The sequence below is a fragment of the Ambystoma mexicanum genome, chromosome 10, assembly GCF_040938575.1.
Source record: "Ambystoma mexicanum isolate Mex_15411 chromosome 10, UKY_AmexF1_1, whole genome shotgun sequence".
Taxonomy (NCBI): domain Eukaryota; kingdom Metazoa; phylum Chordata; class Amphibia; order Caudata; family Ambystomatidae; genus Ambystoma; species Ambystoma mexicanum.
In genome coordinates, this window is record NC_090932.1 from 1,312,431,812 (window position 1) to 1,312,445,123 (window position 13,312).

At 47.3% G+C, this 13,312-nt stretch overlaps 1 protein-coding gene across 2 annotated transcripts in view; it reads left to right on the forward strand.

Moving 5' to 3' along the window:
• The window catches only part of MORC2 (MORC family CW-type zinc finger 2), a 959,542-nt gene that overhangs the window by 130,029 nt on the left and 816,201 nt on the right, over positions 1-13,312 (forward strand). For both annotated transcript variants that reach the window (XM_069619348.1, XM_069619349.1), the window contains exons 4-5: positions 1,005-1,039; positions 5,750-5,818. In XM_069619348.1, coding sequence (XP_069475449.1) covers positions 1,005-1,039; positions 5,750-5,818 — 104 coding nt within the window. The remainder of the gene's footprint in view (positions 1-1,004; positions 1,040-5,749; positions 5,819-13,312) is intronic.

The following is a 13,312-nucleotide window of genomic DNA, read 5'->3' on the forward strand; positions in this document are numbered from 1 at the left end:
GTCAAACTCTGTTGCAATTGTAACCGCAAGCAGCTAACATTGAAGCAATCTCCTTTGAAAAGTATTATTAAGAATCCCTGTGTGTTGGATAGTGAATTAAGTATGTATCTACCTTACTTGTGTAAATGTATAGTTTAATATAAATTGTACGTGCAAGTGTTTCTTTGGACTATTTTATTTACTGGGTTCAGTGTACTCCCCTACAGCTCACATCTTCCTCCTATGATAAGGCTGGCTGCTGTTCCATTCTACCAAGATCCTTTGGATAGTATAGACGTATACTAAGAGTTGGGGACCTGTAGGCCAAGGGATAGTTTTATGAAGTCTTACCACAAGTGGACTTTAGGAAAATTCCCCTAACAGTTTTTCCCCTTTTTGCTAAGCTCTATGACTCCTGGGTTGTTCCATAGTGGTGGTGCCTGGTGACATTCCGTTTCCATCCCATACTACTAGTAGTTTCTTCCCATAGCTGTACCAAACTGACCCGCGGGAGGAAGGTGCAGTGCAACATCTTTGGAAGGTGGCGCCCACCTAGACTCCTGTATAGCACCTGCACTGGTTGTTCTCCTGCCAGGCATGATAATTTCAGTCTGGTATGGGAGGGATCCCCTCCCCTGAACATCCATTAATTTGCTGCTATTAGTTGTGACGCCCAATAGTATTTTCCATCATTGGGCAATAAGACAACTGTAATATGTTGATTGTAATCAAACTGTCTTTATGGCTCAGAATACTTCACTTGCACTTTTGAGACATGATAAAGAGCTAGTAACGGTATATTGATAAAGGTATGCTCTAAAAATGCATTGAAAATAATGAGCTAACCCAATGTAATAAACCAGCAGGTAAAATCCTGCCAGCAACAGGTGTCCGATTTCACAGGTCGAAGGGGCATTGTTCTTTTTATGATTTGTTAATGAAATGTATACTTTCATATATATATATATATATATATATATATATATATATATAAACCAAGTTTCATGCATTTGTTTGTTTTACAGAGATGCTGAAGCCACAAGAATTGATATTTATACCGGTAAGTGAAGGACAGGTATTTACATGATTTTTATTTTTCCACAGAAAGGGTCTTCATAATACTATAAAGAACTAAGTTCATATTTTTAAGTAAGCCTAATGCCAGGGGGCAGAGGTTTGGCTGTTCTGAGTGTGTGGTGGTTGGGTGTTTGTGGGTTGTGTTAGACTCTGTCCTGTAGGCAGTTTCAACACTGCTCTGTGGGAAAAACGTTTTGCACCTTGCTCTGTAGGCAGTGAGTTGAGCCCAGCTCTGTGGGTGTGCATTTCTCGACCCCTCTCTTTTGATTTGAGATGGTCAGCTGCCTTAGGTGAGGATAGACTCTGAACCCATTATCCCTAAAGCAGTCTGAGCAATGACTGACTCTCACTCAGAATAGTGCTAGTCTGTTTCTGATGATGTGGCTCAAGCCTATTTCCATGATATGGCTTTAATAACGCGCCTATACACAAGTGTTTCAAGGAGCCACAAGGCAAGGGAGGGGAACCGAGGGAAACGGAGACAACGATCTTACTAGGCCAAGGGACATTGAGATCGCGCGGGGGGGGGGGTGCGTGCGATACATAAGATAGACAGTAGATAAAGGAAACAATAAATAAGAGGTGCAGCCAGCTAGTGGCAGGTGCAAGGTAAGTACAGACATCACGGCTGTCGAGTGTTGGTAGGGGGCTGTAGGGAAACAAACAGCCCAGAGTGCAAGGGTTGCCAAAGGGCAGTGCTGGTATGCAACCGGCGGGGAGGGGACCTGGGCCCGAGAACAGAGGGTAGCCAGGTGATCAGTTCAGTTTCAGTCTCAGTTTCAGTCTGTTTCATCTCAGCCAGGAGTTCAACAGGGGAGAGGAGGAGAGAAAGCAGAACCAAAGAGGAAAGTCTTGAGGTGCTTCCGGAACCGGAGATGGTTCTCCTTAGTTTTCAGAGAGGCAGGGAGGCTGTTCCAGAGGGAGGCCTCGGCCGAAGGAGATCTACTACCAGCTTGTTGCTTGGAGAAGCGACTGACCCAGAGGGAGTTGGAGGCTGATGATCGAAGAGCTTGAGAAGGAAGATATTTAGGCAGAGAGAGTTGAAGGTATTGAGGCCCCAGTCCCCAGAAGGCCTTGTGGACAATGCAGTGGGTTTTGAACTTCATCCTCGCCGCCACTGGGAGCCAGTGCAGAGATTTCAGTGCTGGAGAGATACGATCCCAGGGCTTGAGGCCAAGGACAAGTCTCGCAGTCCTGTTCTGGATTAGTTGCAGAGGGCGGAGAGTAGAGGCAGGTAGATTTAGAAAGAGGCTGTTACAATAGTCCAAGCTAGACCGAACCAGAGCTTGGGATACCATGAGCTTCTGGGGGAAGGAGAGGAAAGGTAGAGTACCTCTGAGGAGGTGCAGTCGGAAATTTGACTTTTTAGAGACCTCAGATGTGGGCGGAGAAGGAAAGGGTGGAGTCAAAGATGACCCCGAGGTTCTTAGCCTCGCAGGTGGGGGTAGGAGGAGGGCCAAGGGAGGCCGGCCAGAGAGTGAGGGGAAAGGATGGTAAAGGTGTGCCGATGAGGAGGATCTCCGTCTTGCTGGCATTCAGACAAAGATCATTGGCGGCACACCAATCTTGAATGGCAGTTAGGCAATCAGAGATGAGAGAGGGAGAGGAGGTGGCAGAGGGCAGCCTGAAAATGAGTTGTCAGTGTAGCACTGGAAATTTGAGCAGAAAGTGCCAATGCAGTGGGTGAGAGTTGCCAGGTATTGGTTGAAAAGCCAGGGTGAGAGGTTAGACCCCTGGGGAACACCACAGGTAGAGAGGAAGATGGATGAAAGGAAGGACCAAGTTGGACCTGGGAGGGTCGATCTGCGAGGAAAGAGGTCAGCCAGGCCAGAGCCTGATCAGTGATACCCAGGTTTTCACGGAGACGGTTGAGCAGGATGGTATGGTTGACCGTGTCGAAGGCAGAAGAGAGATCGAGGAGGATGAGGACAGAGGGAATGTTGGGGAGCAGATCTTCACGGATGTTCAGGAGAGCAGTTTCTGTGCTTCTGGCAGCTCTGAGGTCAGACTGGTGGTCATGGAGACAGCCAACAGAATTGGAATGAAGGTTAAACTGAAAGATGGCCAACTTTTCCAGGAGTTTGCCAAGAAAGGGAGTAATGGAAATTGGGCGATAGTTAGCTGGACAAGAAGAATCAGTTGTGGGTTTCTTGAGAAGAGGATGCACAAAGGAGTGCTTCAGAGGGGAGAGGAAGGATCCAGAGGCAAATGAGTGGTAGCAAAAATCAGCAAGGGCCGGAGCAAGGGCGTCAGTGCTCCTTGATGGTTTTAGATGAACAGGGATGAACCTGTTTTGAAGAGGCTTTCATAGATCGGACTTGTCTAGCGACCTTGTCAGGGGTGAAAAGAGGAAAGGACGAGAAGGATGGTGGGAGGGTGGCTAAAGGAGGGTCAGCAAGCACAGATGGAGAGGGAAGAGGAGGGGTGTGGGTGGAGAGAGTAGCCAGGATGTCCTGGGTTTTGGAAATGAAGTGAGAGTCAAGGGCATTGCAAAGAGCCTGGGAGGCAAAAGGAGGGGTAGAGACTGCAGCAGGTTTGGCCAGCTCCTTGCAGATTTTAAAGAGTTCGGCTGAGTTGTTAAATGCTGCAGAGACACAAGCTTGAATGTGGACTCTCTTCTTGGTGAGGACAGAGAGTCGGTATTGTCTTTGTAGCAGGCGACAGGCCAGTTTGTCAGAAGATGAACAGGAAGTCCTCCATTTCCTCTTAGCTGCCCTACACTTACGTTTAAGTGTAGCTAGGTCAGAGTCATACCAGGAATTGCACTTGGCTTTGGACTTCAAACGGATCCTCATGACGGGGGCAAGAGCATCAAGCGTATCAGAAATTGAAGAGTAGAGCAGAGACAGGCCCATGTCAGGATGTGAGACAGCCAAAGGTGGAGGGGGGTGAGAGAAAGTGGCGGGAAAAGCCTCAACTGACACACGCTTCATGGGCCGGATTTCCGAGAAGGTAGGTGGCAGTGTTGGGGTAGGCTTGGCTTGGGGGGAAGAGAGGGAGAGATGAGATGAGATGAGATGTTGGGAGTGATTGCTCCAGGAGAGAGGAGTGGTCAGAGGGATGGAGAGGGGGAGGTCAGAGGAGATCAAGACATCGAGTGTGTGCCCTGCAGAGTGAGTTGGGCCAGAGGGGAGGATGGACAGGGAGAGGGAGTCGCAGAGGTCACGGAAGAGTACAGAGGAGGAGCAAGGAGAGTCTAAATGTATATTTAGGTCACAGAGGAGGAGGAGGAGTTGAGTGGTAGAGGTCAGGAGGGAGGAGGAAAGGTCTGCCCAGTCAGAGAGAAATGAGGTGATTTGACCAGGAGGCCGGTAGATGGTAACCACAGTAAGAGAATGGGTAGGCGAGAGAGAAAGCCTACAGACAGGGCATTCAAAAGAGGAGTTGGTCTGAGTGAGAATGATAGAGGCAGGAATCCACTCAGGAAAGATCAGGGCTACCCCCCCCCCACCGGACCAGGAGGATCTGGGTGCTGAGGATCTTGTAGCCATCAGGGAGGAGAGTGTCAAAGCAAGGAGGAGAGTGTGGAGTCGAAGATGATCCCCCCCCCCCCCCCCAAGGATTTTAGACTCACAGGTGGGAGCAGGAAGAGTGCCAAGAGAGGCCGGCGAGAGAGTGACGGGAAAGGAGGGAGCAGTTGTGCCGATGAGGAGGATCTCCGTCTTACTGGCATTAAAGCTGAGGTCATTAGCGGCGCACCACTCCTAGATAGCAGACATACATACAGACAGTCAGTCAGAGATGAGAGAAGGAGAGGTGGTGGCAGAAGGGAGCCTGAAAATGAGCTGAGTGTCATCCACATAGCACTGAAAGTTGGGGCAGAGAGTGGCAGTGCGGTGGGCAAGAAGTGCCAGGTATTGGTTGAACAGCCAGGCAGAGAGGTTAGACCCCTAGGAATGTCACAGGTAGAGATAGAGGAGAGAAAGGACCCACGTTGGACCTGGGATGGTCGATTGGAGAGGAAAGAAGTCCGCCAAGCCAGGGCCTGTTCGGTAATACCAAAGTCATCACTGAGACAGTTGAGCAGGATGGCATGGTTGATCGTGTCAAAGGCAGAAGAGAGATCAAGTAAGATGAGGACACTGGGGGAGTTGGAATCAAGGTGGGAGAGCAGGTCTTCACGGATGTTCAGGAGAGCAGCTTCCGTGCTTCTGGATGCTCTGAAGCCAGACTGATGCTCATGAAGACAAACCGATTCAGTGTGAAGATTAAGCTGGGAGATGGCCAGCATTTCCAGGAGTTTGCCCAGGAAAGGGTTGATGGAGATTGGGCAATAGTTAGTCGGGCAGGAAGGGTCGGCAGAGGGTTTCTTAAGAAGAGGGTGCGCATGGTAGTGCTCCATGGGTTTAGTTCCAGTCTTTTCCTACAGTGGACCCACAACTCTTCTCATGGGATGGACTTTTGGAATCTCTCCTAATCCACAGAAGCAAATATGAGGGCCCAAGCCATGGAAGCATAGTTTTGGTTTCTGAAGGCTGATGTGTTCTTAGTTTTTGGTATGTCCCCCAGTTTCTGATTCCAGGGTATTCATGCTATTGTGCAGTTAATCAGACTGTTCTGAGTGGATTTGGGTGCGGTGAGATCAATTTGCTATTATCCCTAGAATATCAGGCACTGCTTTGGGCTGCGTGAAAGCATTTGTACATTTTCTCTGTTGGACAATTGCTAAAGGGACATTTCTCTTTTCCCACAGTTCAACGGGAAGACCTGCGAGGCGGGTACATGCTCTGCTTCCTGGATGATGGTGCTGGGATGGATCCTAGTAAGTGGAAGCATTGGGTACAATTGTGTGCATGTAGTGAAGACATTATCAATAATAAGTATGTACTTTCTCAATAGAAATGGAAATATTACTTTACTTTTAGTTTACTGCAGGACAAGGTTATCCCTGAAAAGGTGGTGGGTACAGACATTGGGATGCTGGAATTAATTATTAAAGCTCTATATTTTGTAGTTTACATCTCTTTTATAGATGTACAGGCTTTACAGAATCGTACACTCTAGTCGTTATACCTGGATTTGACATTAAAAGTCTACGTGAAGAAAATCTAGAATTGGTGGCCATCGATTCGAGAGTGGGTGTGTAATTCAACAACTTTTGTTATGGACTGGAAATCCACAGTGTATCTTGACATTGTCTCTTCAATTTTCGTTTCTTGCCTTGGCACTGGACCTTGCAGATTTAAGCCAAAATGTCAAAAAAGAACACAAGTGACAACAAGATAATTACCTTGTAGATTACCGTTTTGAAACATTTGTACCTTCATTGAAATACTTATTGGCAAAAAGTGAATACTGGACAACACTACTTCATTGCTAAATACCTGCAAACGTTATTAGTGAGAGGAGTGCCATTTTCACACAATGGTCAATGGCATTTGCTTACTTGTTTTCACCAAGAACAATGATCTCTTTAGTGGTTTAAAAGAGGAAGGATGCATTGGTGACTGTGCCACTCAGCAAATTCACTTAGGCGAAACAACTGTGGTAGTTGATACACACAGAGATGTTGGGCAAGATGCTAGTATGAGAGCAAGTCTAGATAAGTAGTCCTCCATGATTTTGGGGTGTTCCAAAGACACCCTGTAATTTTAAGTACCTTAGAATGCATTTAAGCATTTCTTATTAGTGGTCTACATTGTTTTGAATGGAGAGCGCAAGTGTAGCAATACTTTTTTTTTTTTTTTTCTTTTTTTTTAATCCCACTGCACTTACTGGGGGGGTTACACTTAATGCGGAATCGGAGGCATGCCAAAGGCAAGCCCAGCTGCCTTAGGCAACTAGAGTGCCAGGACCACAGCCCCTGTTGATAGAATCGCCTATTTTGCAAAACTGATTTTCTTATACATTGTCAAGATAGAATTTTATTTTTGGTGTCTGTGTTCCATTTTTGGGATGCCTTAAATCTTTTGATTTTTCCCTGCTGGTTTTTCTGCATCTTTGACTTTAGTTTTTTGACCAGAGGGACTTCTGCAGCAGTCCCCCCTTTTTTGTATTTGTATTTATTGAATTTTATATATCGATTTAAGCCAAAGCGCTTTACATGAAACAGGAATACATAAGATGCAATATAACAAATCATGAGTCAAATAACCAAAAACAATTTGCCGAGATCCTTGGAAAACCTGAGTAGGATAGAGCAGATGAGGGAAATAGTAGAGAACTATCAGGAGGGAGATTGAAGTAGGTGGGATTTTAAGGAGGAGCGGAAAGATGAATATGAGGAGATGGAGCGGATAGGGCGAGAATTCCAGTGGAGTGGGGCAAGGAGCGGAAGTGGGAAGGGGCGCATGGTGCAGGTGGGACAGTAAGTAGGAAGTGATCAGCAGAACGGAGCAGGCGAGAGGGAGAGTAGAATGATAGGAGGTAGGAAAGGTAGGGAGGGGCAAGATCATGAAGAGATTTGAAGACGATACCGTGGATGTTGAATTTGAGTTGGGAGTGAAAGGAGAGCCAGCCAAATGAGGAGAGTGAAGAGGAGATGGAGCCATGAGGAGTGAGGAAAGAGAGTACGCATGACAGAGTGGTAGACGGTTTTAAGGGGGGGGCTGTATGTGAGGCGGGGAGGCCAAAGAGGAGAGCTGAACAGTAGAACAGACGAGAAAAGATAAGGGAAGATGTTAAGAGTTTGGAGGCATGAAAGGCGAGGGAAGATCGAATTTTCCGAATGTTACAGAGATGGAAGCGACAAGCATGGGGAGGCAAGAGATATGGTGAGTAAAGGAGAGGTTTGAGTCGAAGTGGAGGCCAAGATTGCGGGTAGAGGCAGAGATGGGGAGTTGTGCAGGGGGTGGGGGGAGAATAGGAGGGCGGAGGAAGTGTTGGCAGGAAGGAATTAAACTCCGGTTTTGTCAGTGTTTAGGGTGAGAAAGTGGGAGGACATCCAGGATTTGATAGCAGTGAGACAGGAAGTGAGTTTAAGGTGGATGTCGGGAGTGAAGGAAGAGAAGAGGAAGAGTTGGTGTCATCGGCATAGAAGTGGTAAGAGATACCAAAGGAAGAGATGATTGGGGCTAGGAAGCAGGTATATAGCGAGAAGAGAAAAGGGCCAAGCACAGAACTTTGGGGAATACCGAAGTCGAGGGAGTGGGTAGGGGAGATGCAGCCACCCCAGGAGACGGCAAAGGAGCGATTGGATAGGTAGGAGGAGAACCAGTTGAGGACCGAGCCTTTGAGACCAAAGGAGGAAAGTGTGTCTAGAAGTAAGGGGTGATCAACGGTGAGAACGAAGAGTGTTTAGAGTAGTGTGCGGTGAGGAGAGAGTTAAGAATCGAGGTGAGAGCAGTTTCAGTACAGTGTTTGGGGCGAAACCCAGACTGAGTAGGGGGGAGGAGAGAGAGGTTGGAAACGAATGCTGCGAGTTGGGAGTAGACAAGGCGTTCAAGGAGCTTAGAGAGGAAGGGTAGAAGAGAGATGGGGCGAAAGTTGGAAGCCAAGAGAGGGTTAACGGAGGGTTTATTCAGGATGGGGATGATGGTAGCGTGTTTGAAGGCTGAGGGAAAGGTTACGGTAGTGAGACAGATGTTGAACAAGGAAGTGAGGTAAGGTATGAGGAGAGGGTAAATTTTGGGAATCCGAGGTGGGGAGAGGGTTGGAGGGGGCAGCAGTAGGGTGAGGTTTTGGACAGCAGGAATGAGAGACTGGTGTGAAGTTAGACATGTAGGAAGGTGGGGGTAGTGGGAGATGGGGAAGGGGGTAGTAAGAGGGGAAGCATAGAATGTTACTGCGTTAGGTGAGTATCTTGGAGAAAAAGAAGTTTGCGAAGTCAGAGGGTGAAAGAGGAGAGGCAATGGAGTGATCAGGGGTAGGAGGAGAGAGAAGGCAAGTTAAAGTTTGGAAGATTCGGCGGGGGTGGGTAGACTGAGAATGGAGGAAGTAGTGAAGTAGGATTGTTTGGAGGAACTGATGCAGGTGTCATAGAGGGTGTGGTAAGAGGAGTAGGAGGCTTGGTTGGCTGGTGAATAGTGTTTAAGCCAGCGTCTTTCAAGGCGTCGGAGAAGGTGGTGCATGGATAAAAGGTGTGAGGAAAGCCAGGGTTGGGCGGGTTTGCGGAAGGGAGTGAGAGGTTATAATTGGTCAAGACTGGAAGAAAGGGAAGAGGATAGGGTGGATAAAGTATTGTTTGCACAGAGAGAAGTAAAGTGAGTAAGAGGGAGGAGGGAGGAGACGCAGGTGTCTTACAATTGAGAGGGGTTAAAGTTACGACCATGAGGGAGAGGGAGGAGGGGTAGGAGAGACGGTGGGAGTGAGGGAGAATAGGGTGTGGTCGGATAGATAGTTGGGGAGGTTGGAAACCGAGGAGGGGGAGAAGGAAGAGACAAAGATGAGGTCGCAAGAGAATCTGGAAGAGTGAGTAGGTGAAGTAGGGAGGGGGGGATAAGAATTTTGGAGTCGAGTATAGATAAGAGGGGGAGGTGGGGGCTTGGTGGGTGGAGGAGAGATGGAGGTTAAAGTCGCCAAGTACAATTAGGGGTGTGGGACTGGGGGAGATGAGGGTGAGGAGGTGCTCACTATCATCATAGAAGGATGCAAGAGGGCCAGGTGGACGGTAAATGACGAGAAAGGATATAGCGTGAGGGGGGGGTGAAGATTCTCTACAAGTATTCAAAGGAGGGGAAGACTGGGAGAGGTGTTGGGCAGGGGGTCAATAGGCACTTGGGGTGAAAGAGCAGACCAATGCCGTCTCCATGGCCAGAAGATTGGGTGACGTGAGTAAAGGAAGAGGAGGAGGAGGAAGTGAGTGAAGCAGGAACAGTTGAGTTGCTTTTTTGCTGCAACCCTTTCTCATGTGCTGTCCTGTGTTAGACAGAGGTGCTTTTGTATACTGTGATTTGGTCCTAGTGTTCTATAACTCTGCAAGTGAATGAGGGAGATGGGTGGTAGCAGCTGTAATTGACTTTCAGCTTCACCAGGGTTTGCATTCATTACTGTATTAGCAACCCAATGTACCAGTAGGATGACCTTTGCAGTGCTATTTATTTATTTTAAATCCATACTCCTACCCATTTTATTTGGGCCATACCTCTGTCTGTACGGACCAGAATAGACCAAAAATTGCTGTTGAGCTGACATTTGTATTTATTTGTATTATTGTGTTGTATATAGTGCCTTTGTCCAAAGCGCTTTATATAGCACTGTCAACAATATAATGCATCGGAATGCGAATCAGTGTTCATAATCGGTAACATTGAAACTGTGTTCGTAAATAGTAACAATCGATCAGCATTCCTGGGAGTAATTAGTCAATCAGTGTTCATAAACAATAACAATCAATTAGGATTCATAAGGGTAAGTGAATCAGTGTACATAAGCAGATTAAATCCATTAGAGGACTATAGTAGAAGGGTTTTTAGAGAGGAACAGAACAGAGGATAGGAGGTAATGGAGCGAAGAGACAGGGGAAGCATGTTCCAGTGACATGGGCTCAATCTGAACCTAGCCCTGCTAGTGTACGTTAAGCATCCTGTGTGGGTGGACCTGAATGTTGGGATCAGCTTGATTTGCTTGCTCCCAAAACCTTTGTGTGCCTGCCAGACGTGTGATTGAAGGGCTGGCCGAGTGTGCTTACCTAGGGTAAACCTTGTACTTTTCAGAGCTAATTGTTGACCGAGTTGCACAAGAAAATGGGTTGCAGCCGCTGAGGACCACGCCTGACCATACCTGCTAGATCATAACCCTTTGTACTTGCTCCCAAGTTCTTCTTTTGGGTCATTGAATCCCTTCTTGGTGTCTTCCTTATCCTTCTTACTGGCTGAACGAGATGTTCTGCACTGGGATAGTTTCAGTGCCTTTTCCCTTTTTGCTGAGATTTTTGCCCAGCCCTCAGGGTAGGGCTTTGTAATCATCTAACCTATTGGTAGAACAGTGTGTTGAACAAAAGGAATGTCCAGCTTCTCCAATGTAAGTGTAGCCAGCTGTCAAGATTAATTTGAGGGGGGCGGTGAAAGGCTAGCAGAGAGATAAAATGTATCCTAGTAGACACCACAAAAGAATACCAAACACTTGATCTTTATATAGGCGGAGACCACCATAGAAAATTAACGTATTACATTAAAATAACCCTACAGTAAATTGAATTTAGCACACGTGTGTCTAAAAACCTGGAGGATAAATGTGGTGGGGAAAAATACACAGGTCAACAGATTCAAATTTCATGAAAGTTAAGATAAAAAGGAAACCCAGATATACTTCTTATGAGTACAACAGAGAAGCATTAAAAAGTCCAGGAGTATTAAAGTGCTAATAGTGATTTTTTTTGCAACAGCAAATAACATTCTTGGCAAGAAAAAGGATAAGACCAAATACAAAACACTAATTCGACAGAGCCAATCCTAGAAAAGTGTAAAACTGCAGATATGTGATCACATATGGCTGCAGTTCCCGAAGCACGCCAAACTGGTCTCTTCTTTTAGCTGCACGTTTCAGAAATGTTAACATAGTCCATCCTACCATAGAGGTATCCACTATTTGCAAGTTCAAAAGAACAACGTGGCATTGTACGAAACCCTCTATGTAAGGGAATACATGTGGTAACTCTAATATTAGCATAACCCGTTTAGAAAATGATAAAATGAAGCAGATCTTTGTCAAGTTCACCACATATGGGGCAAGAAATATCAGATGTTGTGCCCAACCACCTAGAAGTTACTGATTGCATGAATGGATAGACAAATCTTGCTCGAGTAACAATTGACCTTTCATAAATATGATCTGACCATGTTGGGTAATGCTGAATTGTAATTGTGTAGACCACTACATGCCTATGATTTCCAGATTTAACCGATTCTAAGGTTGCTGGTACAGCTTTCAAATTAAGTTGGAGTTGCTCTCTGACATGAGTCGCCATTGAAGATGTTAAGATTATTCGGTTTAAAGTGCTCTAGAGCGTTGATGCAAAAAAATACTTAACTTATTTGATCCAGGGTATACTCAGTGCAGATCGATTCTATATCAAATGACTGATTAAGAATTGGGTTAAAGTTGCTTGTAGATTGCTCCATATGCCCATATTCTCAACCAGTACAAGACCAGTTGCAACCACATATCATCATTTCTGAGGCTTGTGGAATCTGCTTAGATCACATGCTGTGCATAGGCCGACATCTAGTGGAAGCTGCGGAGTATTACAGTTTGTTTTTCGAAACTCGAAAATGGGAGTCGACACAGGGCGTGCCAGTAATACTATCCCTAGTGTGATGTCCACTGTACCCAAGATCCCTCACGCGTCTAGGATCCTCAGATTGTTTTTTTCCGCCATACTGGTCGGAAGCATTTTGCAAAGTCCCCTGGCCTTAGCCATATTTTTGCTAAAATTTAAAATAATAATCTATTGACATCCTTCCCCCACCCCATCGTCGAACTTCGACACTCGACGCCGGCTGGAGAAGAAATCGACCGTCGGCTGCTGCATGACGGATTTGGGCCTCGGAAGGCCGCTGGCCTCGGCCCGGGCCTGGTAGGCCGCTGGCATCGGCCCTGCAAGTAGGGAGAGTGGGGGGTGGTACATACTCTACACTCTTGGTATATAGGTACACCTTATACATTTCCTACACTTAACAGCCCGCTGCCTCAAGGTGCGTATGGAGGGTACCACTTTTCAATTCTGCCCCAAGTGCAACCGCAAATACCCTTGGGTCGACAGGCACGCCACGTGCAATGGCTGCTTGCCGAGGGACCACCCCGAAGCGAACTGCAGAGCGTGTAGTAGGTTTAAACCTAAGACACTTAAGGATCGTTCGACGAAGCGTTGGGCCCACCACGCCAGGCAGGCGGCCATGGCAGCGGAGGGCGCCTTCAGCGATGGCAGCGACGCCGTACTTTCGGACGGCGAGGGCATTACGGCGTCGAAAGACAGCCGAGCCCAGGTCCCCGACCTCGGAAGGTTGGCCGGCAGGGCGGCTATGGGGAAGACCCCCGGCGACACAAGCGCTTCACATACTACACACACTAAACACACTAAGTCCAACCGAGACTCGACGACGTCGAGTTCTCGGAAAGAGGCACAGACAGAACGGTCCGATTCGGTGTCCTCTGAGCGCTCTCGATCAAGATCGCCACATGACTCCAGGCAATCATCCACTCTTGCCAAGAGTGCCTCGCTCCCTAGGCTAACGGAAGTTCGATCGTCGGAAGACGAAGACGACTTCCACCCCCAGGCCGCGCTCCAGGAGGCAGAGCCCGCAATTAAAGCCAGCGAGGCTCCACACTCGAAGGACAGGGACACCTCTCCCGATCCTCGACGCCAGGCGTCGAAAAA